This window comes from Sylvia atricapilla, chromosome 3, assembly GCF_009819655.1.
Source record: "Sylvia atricapilla isolate bSylAtr1 chromosome 3, bSylAtr1.pri, whole genome shotgun sequence".
Lineage (NCBI taxonomy): Eukaryota > Metazoa > Chordata > Aves > Passeriformes > Sylviidae > Sylvia > Sylvia atricapilla.
The window spans coordinates 107,497,069-107,519,218 of record NC_089142.1 but is presented as its reverse complement, the minus strand read 5'-3'; the positions used below and the strand labels follow the sequence as shown (position 1 = coordinate 107,519,218).

Below are 22,150 nucleotides of genomic sequence, written 5' to 3'. Positions count from 1 at the left end.
ATCCCTCTGTTTCTGTCAGTGGGGAGCAGTCTCTGCACAGGCTGCTTGGCAGTGATGTAGCACAGGACTAAACCTGAAAGAGGGGACAAAAGGGCAATAGGAAGCCTGGTCCATGCAAGCTCACAACCCCTGACTTAAAAAGTCCCGGAGATCAAAATTACTGGGACTGTTGTGAGGAGATAGCACTGCTTATTTGCCTTTTTCAACTGCTTTTGCTGCCTTACTTCTGCTGATAGTGAGTGCTGGACCTCAGGTGTTGAACTAGTGTGCACCTGATTTTTAATTTGGTTATGTGGGAACATCATGGTGCATTTTGCACCAGCTGCTGATCAGCCTGGAGCAGAGGAAGGGGAGAGCTGTTGCTTGCAGGAACCTGTGTATATAACAGGTTCTGTGCTAGAATTCCTGCTCTCTGAGATGGCTGGACTCCCGTTAACTCTAAATTGCTGGCAGTAATTTACCATGCCTTCTTCCTTCCAGGTGTCATATCCAGTGATGGGTTTTGCAGATACTTGATGTCAGATGAAAACGCCCCAGTTTTCTTAGACCGTTTGGAATTATATCAAGAAATGGACCATCCTCTGGCTCATTATTTCATCAGTTCCTCTCACAATACCTATTTAACTGGCAGGCAGTTTGGTGGCAAGTCTTCCGTGGAGATGTACAGACAAGTGCTTTTGGCTGGATGCAGGTTTGAAGCAGGAGATAATAAATATTTGTGAATCTAATTCTTTAAACTAGAAATGCTGCATCGTCTACCTTGGTGTTGATATATTGTACAACTGAATGTACAAATATGTTAGTGTGGCAAGTGAAACACATGGGTTTGTTTAAGAATCTTATTTTTCTCACAAAATTCCAGGCAGAGGGATGTAGAAATTTATATAAGAGCACAGTTTGTGAGAAAGTTAACAGAAGTTTGATCTCAGAATGACAGCTGATGAATTTCTGAGGGAAATATATATTTCTGCTTTATAATTACAAAGTTTATATGTGAGAAGTTTTTAATGAGAATCAGGAAATTTATGATTCCTTGCTTAATTTCTTGACTTAATAGAATGAGAATTAGAAGAGTGACACAGTGCTAAAGACATTACTGTCCTGATGAGAATATATTGACTCACACATGCCATATTTAAGGTGGTATATCCAAAGTTATAGAAGTCTAAAATAACACACATACAGCTTAGGAAGAGTTGTGTAACGCCCAAAACTGATTTTCAACTAACTGCTCTGACCATCCATGCTGAAATATGTCCCAGGTAGCTCACCTATAATAAAACACTATGTTTATTTTTCTTGGATCTTTAGGTGTGTCGAGCTGGACTGTTGGGATGGTAAAGGTGAAGACCAAGAACCAATAATAACCCATGGAAAAGCAATGTGCACAGACATTCTTTTCAAGGTAAATGCCTGGCCCCTGCACCAGGCAGCAAACCCCAGGAGAAGCCCTGGACAAGCATCCAAGCCAGGGCACATCCTCTCCTCAGCACTGGAATGCTGCTGCTGTGTGATGGACTGATGTGGTCAGGATTTCTGGCCCAGACTTTGGGGCTCATTTCTGCCTTGACTCACCCAGCCCTGTCCTCCATCTGCCTTTCTGCAGAAACTGCAGAGAGCAGGCTTTGCTGCTTTTGCCCCACTTCTTCACGTCCTGGGGCCCTTTGCACCACAGAATAATGATCTTCTTTGTTGTCTGAGAAGTTCCTTAGCTGTGGAAAAAGCCTGAAGATGCAGGAATTTCTCTGGGAGTAGGAATTCTCCCTGGCAGTAGATCAATTGATGGTTGTGAGTGAAGGTGCCATCCTGCTGGAGATGTAGGGAGGCTCCTGCAGGGAACTTGTTGTGGGGCATCAAAACCACAGGGTTTTTTCTCCTCTCTTCATTTTAGACAGCCTTGTATTTCTTAGGGTGGAGGGGATAATAAAAAAATCCCTTTTATTATGTTTTTAATTTGACCCATTCTAACTTGTGTCCTATTGATGCTTTTTTAAAATAGGATGTAATTCAAGCCATTAAGGAAACAGCATTTGTTACATCAGAGTACCCTGTCATTCTTTCATTTGAAAATCACTGCAGGTATGTAGTTCCCATTTTTAATTTTTAAATTGTGCCTTATCTGAGAGAGAAGTTACAGTTTAAAATACTATGACATAATACTTGAAAAGTGCGTGGAGTTTTACAGGCACACTGAATGCCACTTAATATACTGTTAATATACTAATCAATCTTTACGTAGCTTAATAATGGCAATAATTTTATCTGTGCTAAAGCTGTGAGATGTATTTGGATGTTCCATTAGCTGTGTGAGATTCAGTTGTTCTGCTTTTTTGGTCTTGTTAAATCTATCTGTGTCAAATAATAGACTTTTATTGACAGTATAATTACAGTAAAGTAATACTTCTCAGTTGAAACAAAGTGGGCAGTATATCATTAGGGATGTCTGCATTACTTAGTATTATTCTTTTGTGCTGAATGATTGTGTTTTCTTTTTAATATTTAAAAATTAACTGACATGATCTTTTCCAGCAAATATCAACAGTACAAGATGTCAAAATACTGTGAAGATCTTTTTGGAGATCTCTTGTTGAAGCAGCCTCTAGAAACACATCCAGTACGTTGCATTTTGCCGGTCTCTCTATTTTTTTGCATTAGTTTTATTTGAAAGAGATGATAAACTGAGATCATATCACCTTTAGTGCTGCTCGCTGCCAGTCCTGTGCTTTCAGAAATGGCTAGTGGTTTTGGGTGGCTGTGCTTTTTGGTACAGGCTTGTCTTGATCTGATTTGTTTAATCTCTTCTGTACAGGGCTCTGGTAAACAGCCTGGGGAAATCCTCCCCCCTTGATGTGTGACGTAATATCAGCACCCACATAAAATACACCACATACATTGTCTTTGCAGGTCATCACTCTGAAATTGCCAGTCACTGTTTAAAAACAATTCATTGTAACAATTAATTATATGCATGGTCTCAGCTGAGGAAACCTCTTTCAGCTGCACATTGCACGTTTCATGCTCCAGGTCAGGTCCTGCAGTCTAGGTGGCCCCACTACTGCGTTAAGAATTAAATTAATCACCAAGAGTTTCCTGCAGTCTCATTTGGACTGTCAAGTGCCCTGTAATCCACATGCTCTGCACTCTCCTGCATGGCAGGAGATAACAACAGACCTTCACAAACACACTATTTGAGCCTTAACAGCTTGTTACACAGCACTTCCTACTCCTCCTGCAGACCTTCCTCACTCCTTACAGCGAGCTCCCTGTGTGCCAGCAGCCACCCAATGCCTGCAGATGCTCTGTGGTGTTGTGGGGAGCCGCAGCAAGGACTCTGATTTGCCTTTCAGTGGCTCTGGCAAGGGGAGCTCCTGGCATTAGCATCCCTAGAGCTTTGCTTTTCTGGCTTTCCCTGCATGTTGCAGGGGCAGCAGCACACAAGGCTTGGTGAGTGCTAGGTGTTTGCCCTGCAAAGTGCATCCCAAAGAACTGGATCTGCAGTGTCTCCCTGTGATGTTTGTAGCACGCTGCCACAGCCCTCATAAAAAGCTTCCAGCAGCTCTCTGGGAAGCCTAAAACAGAGCTGGTGAAAGGCTGCCATGGCTCTGCCTCAGGGGCCAGTATTTAGCCTCAGCTGCCCGTGCTGTGTGACCCTGCTGAGCCTTCTGCGTTGTGTCCTTTCCTCCTCGGGGGTGAATGCAGTTCCCAGCTGCTCTCAGAGCAAACGCTGCAAAGGTGGCAGGAGGAGCTTGGAACGTCCTTTGCCAGTGCTTGGATCCTGATAACCTGGGCCGGTGGCTGAGGGAGGCAGACTTGGGAGAGACATGGCACTTGGCTGAAGCAGATTTAGTTTTGAGTAAAAGCGAGTATTTGCCCAAAAGGGCATCCAAGTATGGGCTTGTCTGGGCATGCAGCCTGGCGGGAATGAGCTCTGCGGCACTGACATCTAGTGGAGATACAGCCCCAGTGCTGTCGGGAGCAGATGTGTTCTCTTCATCCAACCTGCTGAAACTCCCTGCCTGAAACAGCCTGCTTGCTGTGGGGGCCCTGACCCTCCCACGAGGGGGTTTCCACACATTCTCCTGGGGTTAGGTTGATTTGGGGACTTTTTTTTTTTTTTTTTTTTTTTTTTTTTTTTTTTTTTTCTTTTGTTTGTTGTTTGATTTGGGTTTTTTGTTGGCTTGGGGTGGGTTTTGGTTTTTTTTGTGGGCTGGTATTTGTCACCTCTGCGGGTTTTATTTGGTTTCAGTTCGTGGTGCTTTGTTCTTTCATTTGTTCACCTGGAGTGCTGCTTCTTTCTAGCTCCAATTTGGATTAAGAGATAAGAATATCTGAATAGTTGTTCTAAGAATTGTCACTATTTACAGAAATAGCTTCTACTCCTGTATCTTTTAGGCTTCCCTGAAAGGCCCAGTCTGTTATGGTGCTGGCAATGCCAGAGATTGTGGGTTCAATCTCTGTATGGGCCATTCACTTGAGAGTTGGACCCGATGACCCTTGTGGGTCCCTTCCAACTCAGAATGTTCTGTGATTATACCAGCAACTCTCTGAAAAATATTCTTAGGATGCTTGAGGTGGAGCGAGTGCTAATTACCTTACCCAAATCTCTGTTTCTTAGCCTCAGTGATGTGATGGGGATAAACCAGAGGATTTAATACTTTTTCCCTATTCTGAATAATATTTTTTCGCCTTCGCCAAACTGTAATAAACCTTTTATTAATGCTTCCTTGTGTGTGTATGTGAAAGTTCCCCTTTGCCCTATACTGACGCTGCTGACAAAACCAGTCCCCATTACCTGAGGGCTGGGTAGCTTTCCATTCCCCTGTGCCAGTCCATTTCCACTCTCCAGGTGTGTGAGGGCTGCCTCACTTGGGTCACTGCAGCTCAGGGAACCATAAAAGGTGACTTATTTAGAGATTAAATGAACAGAGGCTAAGCTGTGGCTTGGGCTGTGTGAGCCTTGGGGAGGCAAGGAGGGAAAGTGGGAATTCCTCTGTCAGGGAGCTATAGGTCACACCCATGTCCCTGCTAGGCAGAAAAGGAGCTGTGCAGCTGAGATGGCACAGGCTGGAGACCCGACTGCTGCCTCCATCCAGCAGCTTAACCTGAGCACAGCTTCCCTCTGGATTAGGGAAGAGGCAGAGGAAACTGTGTAACTTCAGTCACACAACCTTCTGGGGATGTGCACTGCTTCTTCACTGCCCCTTGGTATGGCTGTCCTAAAGTCCCAGTCCCAAACAGGGATACAGACAGGCCAAAGAGCTGTTGTTATTATTAAGCATTTTCTTCAAATTGTTTTACAGCTTGAACAAGGTAAAGCCTTACCATCTCCTAATGACCTCAAAAGAAAGATTCTCATAAAGAATAAAAGGCTGAAACCTGAAGTAGAAAAGAGTAAGTAAGTTTTGTCAAATATTAAATAAACAAAAGTCCAGATCGCTACAAACAGACTTTGTTACTAGAGTTTCCAGATTGTTTTTTTTACTCTAGTGTTGGAAGAATATGAATTATATGTAAATAACATCTGGTTTGCCCTTGTGTTTCGTGTGAGTGCCAGTCTAGGCCTTGATATCAGCAGGCTGCACAGGCACAGACACAGACAGACCCAGAAATGTAATCCTGGGACTTTTATCAGACTCTGGTTGAGTTAAAATACAAGGCAGATAGAATCTCTTGTAAATTCTGCCGACACTGGTCTGTTTGCATTGCTATGTTTTCCAGGATAAGCATGAAATGAAATGGAATTTCAGATTGCTCTTCTTGCTGTCGTTGCCAGTTCTGATATTTATCTTCTTTCAGTAACAATAATGTTGCTATATTAGTTTCCAGTATGGCTGTAATGATAAACCCTGGTCCTTCTCCATTCAAAGATAAGCATCCAGACCTTGCACTGGCTTCAGTCATACATGGCTCTGCTCCTCCTGTCAAACTGAAAAGGAAACACAATTGGAAGTCCAAGCACTTTGCCTCCATTTGCATGGATCAAGCACTAAAGAAACAGTTGTCTGTTTATTCTGTGAGGAAGTAACATGCTTGCTGCAAAGACCTTTGAAGTCTATAGAAATTTAGGGGGAATTTCTTCACAGAAAGGGTGATTAGACATTGGAATGGGCTGGTAGTGGAGTCACCATCCCTGGAGGTGTTTAAGGATAGACTGGCTGGGGCACTCAACCACTCTGGTTGACAAAGGTGCTTGGTTCAGTCAGAGTCTGGAATCCATCTCAGAGGCCTTTTCCAACCTAGCTGATTCTGTGCTTCTGTGAAATATTTTTAACTTCAGTGAGCTTTGGACACTGCCCTTACTGACCACTTTTCACATCTAACAGCAGTATGTGTTTGTTAATGCTTATTTACTGACTCTCTAAAATTTTATCACCAACTGAAAATTGGTGATAAATAGAAGTACATCTGAGAATCAGGAAATCTTTTGTGATGGTTCTCTTGTATTTCTTTGTGCTACAGACTGTTCATGTTACGACTAATTTAATTTTATTTTTCTTATTAACAGAACAGCTTGATGCTCTGAAAAAGATGATGGAGGCTGGGGAAACTGCTGCTCCTGTAAATATCCTGGAGGATGATAATGAAGAGGAGATAGAAAGCGGTGAGGATTTCCTGGAGAGGGCTCTCAGGCATTGCCTGTGGTAGATCAGTGGGCTGGGGGCTCCTTACCCATGTGCCTGTGCTCTGTGGCAGCAGCAGCAGGTCTGGGCTCAGTGCAGGACCATTTGTACAGACTCCAGCCTTGCCACCTCATCTCAGACAACTTTAACTTCTATTTACTGTTCAGAAGTTATGTTAGAGCACCAACCAAGTCAGATTTTCATTCTGTCTGTGAGAGAGAGACTAAGAAGTTGTGATCTTTGCTTTGAACACAGTTATTGTCACTGTGCTTAACACTTGTGTCAACAGGGAATTATTGCATTATACTTTATTAGGGTAAAATGAGGGGTAGGATTTTTCTTGCCAAACCTCAGTTTTCCTCAGTGTAAATATCCAGCTCTTAGCCAGTGATGTGGCCAGCAGAGAAAAATACACATATTTAGGGGGTGATCCACCCTGTCTGTTTTAAGTGTCCACCTTCAGAAGGTGTAATCACACCCTGCCTGCAAATGTCTGAATCAAAGGACTGGCCTGTGACCTGTGTCAAAGTGAGTGTCCCATCTTTAGCCTAGCACCTGGTCCACTCATATATTTTACATATTTTTTTTGCTTTACTTTTTAGCTTTGAGTACTGTAGGGTCTAATGGAAAATCACCTTAAAAGCAAATGAAAACAACTCCCTGTAGTGGGGACACATCTTAGATTTTTATTTCAAGAACTCTGTCATCAGTTCTTGTTATTTCCCAAGGCTATTGGGGTTTTTTTTACATCTTTGCTAAGCAAAATACTGATTACTTAAAAAATACAACAAATTAAATTTCCCTTACTAACCATCTCAGGCCTCAGCTGTTATTTTGCCGCACTTGGAAACAGTTAACTAACTCTTAGAAATCTAATACCCTGGGTTTTATATCTGTTTTTTAAAAATGGCAAACCCAAACCTGTGAATTCAACTGTCATTTGTTCGTGCCTTGCAAAGAAAACAGCAGTGGCTTTTGCACTGATCCTTTTTGTTTTCTGTACAGCTGACCAGGAAGAAGAAGCTCATCCTGAGTACAAATTTGGAAGTGACCTTACTGTAGATGATTACAGTCAAAAAGAAGCTGTTGCCATCAGTGTCAAAAAGGTGGGACCGCTTCTTTCATATGTATTTTAATGAAAATTTTCCGTGGAGGTTGTTGCAAAAGGCACTGTGCTTTTTGGAAACGTCAGAGCACTTGTCAGAAGATTTAAACTTGAGGTCTTCACCAGGTGCCCCCTGCCTTTAGGTTCATGAGAGCACAAAGCTTTGTAGCCAAAAATACTCTCCCCTTGTTCAGGTAGGATATACTCATTGAGGAAACAGAATCAGCATGTATGGAACAGTATACAAGGGGAGGATTTAATCAGAAATACTAATTAAAGGCAGCAAACAGTTTCCTGCTCCGGCATCTGATATTTTACTTTGTATCTCAGGTGCAGAATCCTAATAAGAGGTGGAACATCAGCTTCCTTGCTCAGCAGTATTTTTGCAGGGCTGCATTATGTGTCTTCACAGCAGGGTTTTCCTGCATCATTTTTCATGGTTAACCCTTAGGGTAGGTTCTGTCTACAGTAGTGAAGGCAAAACAGCACAATAATTCTTAGTGGGGTGGTGTGGCAGGGGAGCTCTATCAGGCAGCCAGCTGGCAGACAGGGAGAAAGTTCTCTTTATTCCACTCATATCTGACAATTACAGCTTATCAGTCTGTGCTCAGAAACTTGAATATTAGTTGATGGTAATTAGATACAGAATATCGGAATTCAGAACTCAGCTGCTCTGGCACTGAAGGCATTAGTGCTGCTTGATACAGAGAAGAGCCCATGTGTGAGGGGTAAGGTACCTTACCATGTTCCTCTGTCACTCAAGTATTCAGGCCACTTCTTCCCTCCTGCTTGGCTTCCTTTGGATCTTCCTCCAGACAGAAGTATAGGTGTGGAAAGCAGCACTATGTCTGTAGCAGTACCAGAGACATCAGACCTGGCTTCAAGTCAACAACTTTGCTTCTTCAGGACTTTCATGGATCCTCTGACTGAAGTATCATTTCACTTCTTTGCTTTAGGGCAGTTTCATTTACTAAGTCAGCTGGTCCTTAACTACTACTGGATATTTTGGAGTGTTTTGGTTGGATGGGGTGTGCGGGGGTTTTGTTGTTGTTTTGAGGATTGTTTTTTTATTTCCAGATTAGCTGCTCATCTTCAGCACATGTAACTTCTCTGCTTGTTTGCTGATCAGCGACTTGATCTTTATTCTGTAGGAATGTACATTCAGTGCCAAGACAATATTTATCTAAGATTCTCAGTACTGGTAGCTTTTAATTGAAGGCAGATATCAGGCTGCTCCATTGCAAATAGCATCTTGAGACAGGCCTTCTCCAATGTGGACATTTCAGGCACAGTTTACAGCACTCTTAACCCTCAGTTTTCAAAGCCTGGCAGTTTGCACATCCAGATCAGATGATCGTTATTGTGGTATCTTTATCTGGGTGTGTTATTCTTTCATTCTTCTCTGAAGCTGCCTGTCCCCAGCATCTAGTGATAGCTTTGGTTCAGGCTTAACTGTCTGGCATCCTTCATCCTATTCCCATGGCTGAGTTTCAGATCTTGTGTATCCAAATCTGGAATAGACTACAAATTTTTGAAAGTGTATGGGACAGATGAGCCATGCAGGAAGGTGGAAAAGGGTTTACTTTTTGCTAAATGCATTCATTTTTTGAGGATTTTTTTCTCCTTACTGTGAGTGTTTCCTATTGCTTTTTCTTTGGGTAATGTATATATATTTTTTTTCCCTTAGGCTGTTGAAGATTCTGAGCAAGAAAACAATAAAAAGGTGACACAGGATGTAATGTAGTTTATTTTATTGCTTTATATATAACATGCATATTACTTACCATGCATTCTCAGTGGTTTAACAATTTTATGCTCAGTTTCACCGCACCTATTTTTGAAAGTGACTTTACCTCCTTTTGTCCTCTAGGGCTTCTTCTGCTATACTTTTATACTGGGGTCAGGGCTGTCAGAAAATCTGGGGACAGACAGGAGTGCATGACCTTTGCCTGCTTAGAAGTATCTGATCTCAGTCTCCAATGTCATGCACTGGCAAACCACTTCTCTGAATTGTGTTGAGATGTACCATCCCTGCTTTATTTTTTCCTCTGCCCTTACCCTGACTGCACTTTGTTTTTCCTCTCTCTTTTTCTTCCTTTTGCTTTCCCTTGGGACTTCTGCATTTATCTTCTCCCAGGAATCCCTTCTGTAAGACTCTTCCCACCTCTTTCCACTCTCCTCCTCCTCTTCTCTCACTCAAGCTGCTCCTGTTCATAACCACACTATTTTTCAGTCTGTGTTGTTTTTAAGTGGGTTCTGCTTCTTTTCTTGAAGGGTGGGGAGGTATAAATAACATGGAGATCAGCTTTTCCCCCTTGTCTTCTCTATCCCCTAAAAGGGCCGTTGTAAGCATTCCTTTGTTTCTGTAGACTTTAAGAAACATTCCATCCTTACCCCTTTCTTAACTCACAGTGTTAAAGGGGTGAACAGTGCAGAGTATAGCCTTAATCTAAAAACTAAGGGTCTGCCAGGGAATCAAATAAAATCAATGGCTAGTACATTGTCTTGGGACACTGTCTTTGAGCTAAAGTGTCGCTGTCACAGAGCTGTACCTGCAAGGCACCATTGCCTGGGCACTGAGGCATTATAATCCCTTTGACTGCCTTTTCACTGTGGTTAATTTAGTTGTAGGTGTGGATGGATCAAGGTAGTCAAATAGCTGTTCTGAGCAGGCAACAGGAGATACTTTAAAGAACCTTGGGTTTTAGAAGATGGGTTACCTCTTCCTGAGGTAATGGCCTTTCAAAGTTAAGACACTGAAGAGAACTGGTTTCACTGAGTAGATTTTGCCTGAATTCGACCTGAGCTCTGTTAACAGCCATTGACCTACTAAAAAAAATAAAACCCTGTTTTCTACTGACACAGGGATGTGCTGTTTGGCATATTTTGGGATCAGATCTGTGAACTCTCAATATGCACATTTCTGAAAAGCACTTGGGTTGAGCCCTGATGATCAGCATTAAAATATGGTGTCAGTTTGATTTCACGGGCTGCTGGAAGTTTAATTCAGTCTAAAATGCACAGGCAACAATGTGTACCTGGACTCATTCTGCTAACTCAGTAATTCTGTGCAGTCAGAAAATTGTGTTCCTTGTGACTATAATCGTACCAAGGCAGAAATGGTTTCACTTCTCATGGTTTTCATTCTTTGGGATGTCTCTGCACTGCCTGGCAGGCAGAGGTGCCATAATGCTGGCAAGTGGATTCACTCTTCCCTTACTCTCCCATCTCAGGGAGTAAATGAGTTGCAGTAGTGTAGGTTTTGTGAACTGCATTTTCCTCCAAGCCCAGAAAGGGCTTGGCCGTGCTTCCTCTTACTGACCATTTCCTGAGTCAGTGATGAGGGAGAACTTCAGGCAAACACGAACTGCAGTCAGTCTGGAAACAAAAAGCAGCACTGCAAGAATGTTTGAATACACTTCATACTACCCAGCAGAAGGTCACTGTCAGCCTACAGTCAGATTTTTTTGGTCACTGGTTCAATGGTAGGAGAACAGCCAAACATGCATGTGTGGGAAAAACGTGATGGATTTGCAGAGATTGCTTAGCTGGACAGAGATTTTTTCTTCTTTTTCCATTTCAGTATAAAGAATGTATTTCAAACTGCTTTAAGGAAAAGCAGATATTAGACAGGTAGAGCCAATTAAGAAATGCTTCCTGATGTGGGTTTCTAGCAGATGAGATATTTGTGGAAAACGCTATGTTCTGTTATAAATAAAGTGCATATTTATATAGGTGATGGATTCAGGTTTTTATCAGTTGAAGTGGATATGAACTTTGTGTCTCTTGTTGGTCTTGTGACATCTAGTTTGTCTAGTGAGGGCTGTGATTCCTACATTTTGGTTTACTTCTGTTAGTAAAGATTAATAGTGGAACTTATTTGCATTTTGATGTTGAGGAAATTCTACTGAGTGCCAAGTATACGCAGTTTCTATCAGAAAATGCATATTAAATCACAGTTTTTTGGAATTTATTTGACAAAGATGGTTCATTATCTCCCAGCATTGTTCAGGCTGTTGGAATCTTTATCTTTTATCCCAGTGTTATCCTACTAACTTCATGTAATATTTACCCACTGCTTAGGAGCTTTTCTGTCATCAGCCCTCTTGCATGCATCCTGTAACATTGAGAGTCTTACATCAGCAAAAAAATAAATTTTAACTTGTGACTCTAAACTTCCACTTTTCTTGTATTAATTTGCACTGTCTTTAACCTTCTGCAGATTTGGCTGTAATTTTGTCCCACCTTTGAAAAACCCACCCAACAACTGTGTTTGCACACAGAAATGGTGATTGTTCTTTTTAATGTGTTTTCAGGGTTTAGTAACTGTGGAAGATGAACAAGCGTGGATGGCATCTTACAAATATGTAGGTGCCACAACCAATATACATCCATATTTATCAACAATGGTCAACTATGCTCAACCTGTAAAATTTCAAGGTTTCGATGTAGCAGAAGGTAACACAAAAGGTTGAATGAAATACAAGTATTTGCTTAACCTAGGTAGTTTTTTAATATCTACATTTCCTGAATTTAGGAATAAAGGTGTAAGATTTTTATAGTCTAATGACCATCATCAGTATGTTTGTAGACCTGTTTCCTTGAATGCAAAGTTAGCATGTTGTTTCATTAGACATCCACATGGAGTCACTAAATTACTGGGAGAATATGAAGCTGTTGAGGTTGGTTCTATACCATGGGCCTTTCCAACTGAAAGGTTTTTGTTTTAGTTCATCTCTCTCTGCAGTAAGGTGATCACAGCTGTCACACTGGTCAGCAGTGAGCTGATACTGCTCACCAGACAGTTTATGGTGTTGGTTTGCCTTATCCACCGCACAACGCAGGCTCTGAATAACAGTACTGTCCTAAACAAACAAAAAGAAAATTTAGTTGATTTGTCAAGGAGCAAAACAGAAAAGCGAGTCAGAAATGCTGCGAAATTTCTCATGACTGTAATTTGATTCTATGAAATTTCTTATCACTATAATTTCATTCTGTGAGTAATAGATAATGGAGAAAGAGACAAAAAATTGCTTTGTCCTGCTGTTATAGTGCATGATTTTGTGTTGTGATTTGTCATTACAGAAGTGTTTTTAAATGTCTTGTATTTTCTTTCTAGAACGTAATATTCATCATAACATGTCCTCTTTCAACGAATCTGTCGGACTAGGGTATTTGAAGACTCATGCCATTGAGTTTGTGAAGTATCCTTTCACCTCCTCATCCCACTTTTCTTCCACCAATCTTAAAACAAACCAGTTCACCTTTCTAGATTTAGTGCTGTCCACAAAGGAAAAGGAGAAGTACCTCACGCAAGGAGAAATAGTGAGATTAACATAAGAAGCGTGTTTTGATGTCAAAATACTGCAGATACCAGGACACGACTCTACACTTCTATGATGTTTTTATTTCATTTTCCTTGATGAATTCCATAGTTACAATAAACGACAAATGAGTCGGATATACCCAAAGGGAGGCCGCGTGGATTCCAGTAATTACATGCCTCAGATTTTCTGGAACGCTGGCTGCCAGATGGTCTCACTGAACTATCAGACCCCAGGTAGGCAGCAACGACCAGTGAACCTCAATCCTAAAGAATGGCTTGGGCAGTAACTCTCCAACAGATGCCATGGATTTGCTCCTGGCATTTTTTGAGGAAACAGACATATGGCTAAATAATACAGCGGGGTGGAATTACAGAAGCGTAAGACAAGGAGCAATAAAAAAAGCCGTGCGCAGAAGGAAAATTCGGTCCCCTTTTATGGAAAAATAATGGAGTACTGCATCTTCTCACAGAAATGGTTTTTATTGATAATAAGTGTTAATTACAGGGAAATCAGTGCTTTCACAAAACACAGCTCTGGCACGCTTGGGTGCGTGTCTGCAAAGCAAAAATGGAGTGCACAGATTAAGATGGTAGAAAGTAATGAATGTGTGACAAATGCATTTCTAGACCAGCTATTGTGAAGTGTTAGGAGTCATGTGCTCAGCAGCAGAGGATGAGGTCTGAGATCCCAGCTGAAAGAACGATGCCAGGGAATGGAAATGCCTCTCCTAAGGGTGATCTGAGAGGAGATGCATTGTTCCTGTTCAGTGAAGGTGTGAGTTTAGCAGAGCAGGCTTTTTGTTGTTTTGATTGGGTTTTTAAATTTATCTAGGAATGTCTTCAGTCGTATATATAACAGGCCCATTTTCCATTGCCTTTTTCTGGCTGTGGCAATGCTTTTGTGCTTCCCCCTCCCTGAATGGTGTCTTTGGAACTGCAGGCACTCCTCACGGTTATCCCCTGACTTCTGTCCTGCAAAGCTGTGGCCCAGTTTGGGGAAGCAGGAGGAGGGATACACTGGAATATGCTGCTTGCAGAGCACTCCACTGGACATGCCAGGGAGGCTGGAGCAGAAATATAAACCTCCCTCTTCTCCCAGCACTGCCTCTGCCCACTGCATGTCATTCCCAACCCCTTTATATTGCAAATTGAGGGTAGTAATTGTCTACGTGGAAGTGAGCAGCTTTCCTGTACTCCTCTTCTGTGATCCAGCTGTGCTGTCAAGATTTAGATGATTGGGGAAATAAAGGTTACAGCTGCCCAGTAAATCCAGTAATAAGTGGTATGGGCATATGGAAATCTTGTATTTTGTATATCAGAGCACCAGCAGAATAGATTTTGCTCTCCTTGAAGGCACAGTCAGTTGGGCAAGAAAAATACACATTTTGTTGCTAAACCAGGAGATTATATTCTCCTGTAAATGGAAAGCTGCAGGAAAACATTTCATTTTTTACAAAGTTCTGGAGAGGGTTGGATGAGAGGGAGGTTGTTACATGTTTATGATACATCTTTCTATGCAAGTGCTGTAACAATGCACTCACTAAAACTTACATACTTTTAGATGTTGAAACTAAGCAATGCTGCTGTGATATTTCTGGGTTTTTTTGAGTTTATTTTATTCAACTAAGTCCACAGAAAGGCAGTGGGATATCAGAAAAGCAGTGGGATATGCACCTCACCTTCTTTAAAACATCAAGATACAGACAGCTTCATCAGAGGTAGTTGTCTGTGGTGATTGTGAGAGAATACATCCTTCAAGGATATCTCTTCTAGTATATTTTTTATTCTGGGATTAGTTGTACTGTTAAAACTCCTGTATCCCTCTGTTACTCCAAGCGATCTGCAGAAATGGAGACATCAGTACTGCAGATACCAAAAGTTAGATGATGGAAATCCCATCCCAGGCATTTAATGTGTCCACAGTTCTTACTTCCCTGCCTGCCAAGTGTGTTTGAATTCAGGGAAAGACTGTTTCCATAAGCACAGCATGGACTTCAGTGTGCTTGGTAAAGCTGTTACTCCTGTGAAAAAATACAGAGTTTTCCTGTTGCTTCCTTTTATTTCTTAGGTGTGGGTTTTAATGTGCATTAAATTAATTTTTATTTAAACTCATTATTCTAAAGAAGCAGTCTTATTTTTCTGATTTAGTTCATGATCTGCATTATTCAACAGGAAAGTTAGTAAATTTTCTGTCTTGGCAGATTTAGCAATGCAATTGAATCAAGGAAAATTTGAATACAATGGATCATGCGGGTGAGTTACATGATTTAAACTGTTGTCACTGTGTATGAGAGTCTTTTACTAAGGTTTAATAAAATTCTGTCACTATTAATTATGTGTTACAAAAGGAAAATAGGATGCTAGGTGAAGAGTTGGAATTAGCAGCGTTCAGGGAGATTTATCCCCCATAAGGAGGTATTCTAATGAATATCCTTTAATTGTGCCTAGTTTTTTAATGAGATCGAAGAGGCTTTGTGTTCATATTGTGAAGATCATGAATACTGTACACAGTTATTTAGATAACCCCATCTCCACCTTCTGTTCTCAGCCTTTCTTCAAAGATATGCCTCAGAATGGAGATTCACTGCACAGTTCACTGAATTGCCAAATTTACTTGGCCAAGCGGAATCTGAATACCTAGGGAACATATTTTTAATCTGTGTACTCTTAATTGGAGCACAGATTTCACAGAGAATACTGAAATGTTTCATCTAAGTTCTTGATCGTGATTTTTGTATGGCAAAGGATGTTCAAGTGATGCTGATTTTTCTCAGATGTTTAGCATAGACCTTAGTAGGATAAACTGATCATTTGCACCAGGAGAAAAGGAGAAATTTAATGAATCACAGGAAATGACAGTCCAGGAGCACATTAGAATCTGTAAATTCTTCCAGGAAGGAACTACTCTTTTACTACTGCAGATCTTGTTCAGAAAGTAGATCTGAGTAGATGGAGCTTGGTAAAATTCCTCATTTGCAGAATGGACACACAATGCCTGACCATCCCATGCCTTTATTGCAATTGTGAGCACTCCAAAAGAGACTCCTGGCCCTGACAAAGGTGCAGCCTCTGTAATTTCAGTCAAAATAACACGAATAGAAGAAAACCAAAGGTTTCTTATGGCAGAGTTTGTTTCCTTTCTTGGTGGACCCACTAGCTTAGTGAAAGAGTACCTCCTTACCTTACCTCTTTAAAACCTCTGGAAGAGAGACAGAATTATCAACTAAATTCCTGGATTCTTACATCAGTTTTTTGGTAATAATGTAGTGGAAATGCATGGTAATATTTTTATATGCATTGTAAATGTGGTGGTGTTTCAGTGACAGAAAGGAAATGAAAAACTGAACATTTCCATCTCTCTGTACTGCTCTTTTCTCAGATTTGCAGCTTTCATGCTGATGAAACAAGATCATTTCAGCAGGCTGAAAACAGAGGCTAAGGATAGTTAGTTCCCTTCTGCCCTAACCTACTTTAAATTAACAAAATATTAAGAAATCACTTTTCTAATGGAAAAAACCACATTTTTTAATGGAAGAAAAAGGAGTAATGTGACTTTCAAACAGAAACCATGTTATTAAAAAATGGGTGAAAACGTTGACATTCTTTCCACTGGAATTTTTCTAGCATTTTTAAATCTCTGAATTCTGTCTAGGCCTTTACAATATTGTGTACCAGTGATTCACTAGAGAGACTAAGGGTGGATTAAAATTCATCTTCTAGCAGCTTTGTCTATCAGGGTTGCAGAATTAGGAAGATTTTTTTCTAGTTTCACATTTTCTTCCATCAGTGGAAGAGAATGTCTGTAACGTGCAGCCTTTCTGCAGTGATCAAGTGCTGTTTCATTTTGAGGGCAGAATCCTTGGGTTTTGGTGCATCAGAGCACATATTGGCTTCATTGATATGTTGATCCAGTGTGAGGTCCTCAGGGAGGTATTGTGAGTGTTATTGTGGTGGTACCTTTCATGCTGCTATAATTAACAATCTGTCAGCACTGACATTATCAGTTGTTTCCCCCAAGGTTTCATAACCACAACAAAAGAATTAGCTTGAAGCTGAAATTCATTGTATGAGTCTTGAACTCTAAGGAACTGCTTCATTTAGAAAAATAAAATTGAAAAATCCCTCTGTGCTTTTCCAAAGTGTTCAAGTATTAAAACAAATGAGAGCATCTGTGTTTTATTATATTGTTACTCCCTATATTTTTAAACTGTATTATTAAGTTGTTTTGAAATGTCCTTGATTATATCACATTTATTTTTATCTTAAAATCCCAGATTGATTTCATCTCTCAGTAGCTGGTGATTCAAAATGAAAATTAAAATTTATCTCTGTTCCAGACCACTGTAATACTTTCTTTTACTTCCTCACACTTGCAGCTGGAATGAGTCTGGATTTTACAGTGCTGTAGGAGAACTCATTGTTTAAAGGCAGAACATCCATTTCCTATGTATTTTATACAATCTTAATTTCCAAACAAGAATCATTTTCTCTTTCTTGTTCTTTGAAATAAGGTATCTACTAAAGCCAGATTTCATGCGACGACCAGACAGGACATTTGACCCGTTCTCTGAAACTCCTGTAGATGGTGTTATTGCTGCAACGTGTTCTGTACAGGTAAAACAGCAACAGACAGCTGGCATCACATCCAAAATACATGTAAAACCATCAGAAATAGGAGATATACAGTAAATGTGCTTGGACTGCATAGATTTCAGCAAATTGTTGCCTTTTAAATTTTTTTTTTAATATTGCTGGCTAAGATGTCTTTGTTTACTTGATCTGAGTGGAATATGATGGAATTAGAAATTATGTGTCATTACACATGGTCATATTCTGACAGCCTTCGTGGTCTTTTTGAAAGACTTGAGCCCACACAAATGGATAAAGAAGTGAAGTTCATTCCCATGTACAGTATGAAATTACACAACATCACTTGTCACCACAGAGCAGGGAGGATTCTGGGCACACATGGACAGGATATTTTCAAAATGAATAGAGAAAAATGGTTGATGTGAGGCAGGCCCATACTTTGGAGTTATCTATGAGTAACAAAGTCCATAAAACTCCTGTCGCTGTTTTAAAACATGGTTAGGTATCAAATTTTGGAAAGAGCCTGAGGATTTTATAACCTGCTTTGTGAGTGAAAGAGTGCAGCTTTCATTTAGCATTTTCCATGTGCTGCATTTAAATTTCATATCATTGCTGGCCAAACATTCCTCATGCATTCTAGATGTTGAACTAAGTTCCATTTGCACCTCTAGAAGAATAAACATGTTTTTATTAATGTTGTTTTTCTTAAATGGTAATGAAAACACAGTCCCTCCAAGAAGGAAGTGGGATCAGATAGTTCCTAGGTCATATATTTTGACAGTTGCTTTTGTTTTGTGACTGAAACTAATAGAAAATTCCATATAAGTTTTGTAATTAAGAAGTTGAGTAGACCAAAAGCCAGCAGGGATACCCCTCAGCCACATAACTTTTTAGATCTGTTATCCAAAGTGTTTCCTTGGAAGGATGTTAGGTCACGGAAACAAAAGGATTTGGAATGAGCTTAGGTCTGTGAGACCATGTTTCAGTTTGTTTCTTCCCTCCTTGATTGTAGTAATGAAAACATTAGCTGTGTTTTTAAGTAATGGATCATCTTGATGCAATAAAAATACTCTCTGGAGTAATCACCTGCTGTGGCTAGATTAGTCTTGACTTGGAGTGAAATGGCAACAAATCTTTATATATAAAATGATACAGAGAATTGTGGGGGCTTTTTGGTTTTTTCACTTTTGAAGCATCCTGCACTTTTCATACATAATATGGAGTCAGACTGACACATGATTAGTTTCAAACCTTCTCCTAAGGGAAAGCAGAGCAGTAGTTTCCTTTCACCTCTTGTGGTCAAGATGTATTGTAGAAAGAAGTGCTTCTGAACAGAATGTTTGAAGTTGTGGAATAGCAGTGCCAACTCTGGTTGTTCCATTCACTGTTTTCATACAGTGAATGCATCTGAGACACTGGCTGGTTGGGATGATTGACAGCTGGTAACACCACAGCACAGTCATTTCAGATGAAGGTTGTATTTATGTATCTGATCACAAAAGCTTTTCTGAAGAGGTGCACTTTGAAATGTACCATTTTCATATGAGGAACCAAACGCCTCTGTCAGCTATAAACCATTTTTCAGAGCGATGCCAGTAAAACATGACCACTATTTCTGATATCTTCAATTTGTGTTGCTTTTCCTTACTCTGTTGCTGTGTTGCAGGTGATTTCTGGCCAGTTCTTGTCAGACAAGAAGATTGGGACCTACGTGGAGGTGGACATGTACGGGCTGCCCACAGACACGATCCGCAAGGAGTTCCGCACGCGCATGGTGATGAACAACGGCCTGAACCCCGTGTACAACGAGGAGTCCTTTGTCTTCAGGAAGGTAGGATGTGGGGTCTCTGCCAAGCACACTCGGTGGTTTGCTTGTGCCCATGAGCTGCCCTGCCCTCCTGAGCCAGCCCTCCCTGCTTCAGCCTGACAGCTCACACAGACGAGTGCCGCTCCCATGGAAAAGGGTTTGTAGGGCCCCTGTTTACTGCAGTAAACAATGTAAAGCTGAAATCAGCTTTCAAGAGGCTGCTTGGTTTTGCTTAGTTTTGGTTTCTTTTTTGGGTTTTTTTTTTGTTTAAATTTTGCTTTGGTTTTATTTTTCTAATGGATAACCTCTGTAGCTATCACATGATTTTTTTGTTGTTGTTTTTGTTTCCATTTGGCTTTTTCCTCCCCTTTGCTTCCTCCTCCCACTTGGAGGTAGCCACCTCCTCTGTGACCATGCCTGTGTTCAAGGTATGCAGTCTGCTCAGAATGAGCCCCGCTGGTGGACACCATCATTCCCTGGAGATTTCTTCTTCCCTGCCCTGGCAGTGGCTGCTATCTTGCACTGTTCCTTCAGCCCAGAGGGCAGGTGAGATGCTGCATCCAAAGCTAAGGTCAATGTCATTACATGGAAAAGTTGGAAGGGTGCTGTGTTCCTCAGGCGTGTTGCCAGCTCCCTCCTTCAGTAGTCCATGTGCATCATGTACCTTTTTCTTTTTTTTCAATACCAAAAGAAAAGCAACCCTTTTTTTCTTGGCATGGGGGATTTAAAGAGAGAGACCATTTGTCCGTGTTCAGTTCTTATCTCTCAGTCTTTATATATATATGATACACATATATATATGCACATTTATTTTTCTTCTGTTGCCTGGAGTTTCATCCAGACTACATGTGTTACAGTGCTGTCTTTGATAACATCTGTTTTGCTTACACCTGTTTTGTTGTCATGCAAAATTGTTGCTCCTTTATTCCAAAGTTCAGACTTTTATTCCAAAGTTCAGACTAATATTCCGAAGTTCAGACTTTGCCAAGTGGTGATAATTCTTCACACTTGGGTATATTACACACTTAATCTGCTTTCCCAACAGCATAGCAAGTTTTTAATAGAAATTTAGTAGATTCATGAGTTTTTTCTGAACTCATATTCTGGAATGACTGTGACTTGAAGTGCTTTTCTCTGTGTGTGAGGAGGCACAGGGAAGATGCTTATGTACAAGCAATTCTGCTGCCCATGACTTGCTGCCCATACGACCAGCATCTGCTGCTGTCTGATTTCTTACATCAAAAGGGCCATAAATTCCTGTGCAACCTGTGTGCTGGGACATGGGTACAGAGGCTGAGGCCAGGATTTCTCATCACTACTCTTCAGTGAGCAATCTCATGGTCACACGTTCTCTTGTACTCTCAGGTCAGCCAAGAGATTGGTTTTCTTCACCTCAGGCCCTTATCATAGCTTAGCAATGTAATCAACATACACTGAAGATCAAGCAGGTGAGTGGCAGGAACACAGCAGGAAGGATTCCTCTAGTTGCAGATACTGAAGGCACGGGGTGCACAGTGCTAAAACGTCGTGAGAGGCTGGAAGTGCCTCCCAGGACACCACAGAACAAATTAATGGAGAGGGAACAATAAATTTAGTCCCTACTTCTGCTCCTTGGCAAGTCTATGTCAAAGACCATCGTGTAATGAAAGATGTGCTGATCTGTGACCTGTAGGGGAGAGATCTTACCTGCCCTGTTTGGGTTGCAGTGTTCTCCTCAGGCTGACGCTTAACCCTACACAGTTGTTCTCAGGTACTGTGTTTGATTGTTCTTCTGTCATGTTTTCTCGTTTTTATTTTAATTAAAATAAAGTTTCAGTCATTCTAACCTGGGTTCTGTGTTGTCCCTCTGTTGTGTGAGGGGAGGAGGGAGTAAGTGCTGGTGGTGACCTGTGCTGGGAGTACTAAGCTGTAGTTGAGTAGTGCAGCATACCCATGAACTGCTCACATGGGTTCAAAGACCAAAAACAGCTTTGATTTTGTGCCCCCCAAGACTGAAAAGGGAAGTGGCAGGGGGAAAGTCTAAGGGAGGAGGCAGACACAGTTTCCTGAGGTCTTCCCTTTTATCCCACAGGCAGTGGTGAATAGCACCAGCTAGGGAAGGAGTGGGAAATGTTTCCCAGTGTGTGATTGAGATGGGCTGGCAGAGGAGCTGCACCTCTGTTAGTCTGTCTCCTCCTTACTGCCCCATGCACAGAGGCAGCACCTTTGCTCCAGGGAGGGCAGGGGATCTCTTTGTTCCTGTCCTGGTCAGCCCAGGTGGGGACTGACAGATGCAGGAGGCTGCAGCATCCCTGCTCCCCCTGCATGCCTTGAACCCCCCCGTGTCCTGAGTGCAGCACACCCACCTCCGCTGGCAGCACAGCATTTCAGCAGCCCAGACATCCCCATCAGCCTGTGCTTGCCCTCTCCTTGCCCTTTTGGATGCATCCCAAATCCCATCTTGCTGTCATAATTCCTCCTGATCCAGCACTACCTGCCCTTTGATTGCTGCTGTCATTTCCCATGCAGTATTTACTTGCCGCCTTATCACTGTCACCAGTCTTCAGTAATGAAAAATAAACATACAAAATATTTTGCTGGTGTAACTGTGAGCTGCAGGATTTACATAATCTGAAATCTAGCCGTTATTTAGGGTGAAAAAAAGCTTTTCTAGGAAAGATTAATTTTGAAAAGTGGGGTTTGCAGGGAATGACCTGATCTTT

The 22,150-nt window shown here is 41.3% G+C and overlaps 1 protein-coding gene across 3 annotated transcripts in view; it reads left to right on the top strand.

Annotated features, from left to right (window-relative positions):
- The window catches only part of PLCB4 (phospholipase C beta 4), a 186,766-nt gene that overhangs the window by 128,743 nt on the left and 35,873 nt on the right, over window positions 1-22,150 (top strand). For all 3 annotated transcript variants that reach the window (XM_066316540.1, XM_066316541.1, XM_066316542.1), the window contains 14 exons: window positions 481-691; window positions 1,312-1,405; window positions 2,000-2,079; window positions 2,530-2,614; window positions 5,301-5,391; window positions 6,506-6,601; window positions 7,626-7,726; window positions 9,413-9,448; window positions 12,042-12,183; window positions 12,845-12,929; window positions 13,161-13,285; window positions 15,253-15,304; window positions 17,563-17,665; window positions 19,308-19,472. In XM_066316540.1, coding sequence (XP_066172637.1) covers window positions 481-691; window positions 1,312-1,405; window positions 2,000-2,079; window positions 2,530-2,614; window positions 5,301-5,391; window positions 6,506-6,601; window positions 7,626-7,726; window positions 9,413-9,448; window positions 12,042-12,183; window positions 12,845-12,929; window positions 13,161-13,285; window positions 15,253-15,304; window positions 17,563-17,665; window positions 19,308-19,472 — 1,466 coding nt within the window. The remainder of the gene's footprint in view (window positions 1-480; window positions 692-1,311; window positions 1,406-1,999; window positions 2,080-2,529; window positions 2,615-5,300; window positions 5,392-6,505; window positions 6,602-7,625; window positions 7,727-9,412; window positions 9,449-12,041; window positions 12,184-12,844; window positions 12,930-13,160; window positions 13,286-15,252; window positions 15,305-17,562; window positions 17,666-19,307; window positions 19,473-22,150) is intronic.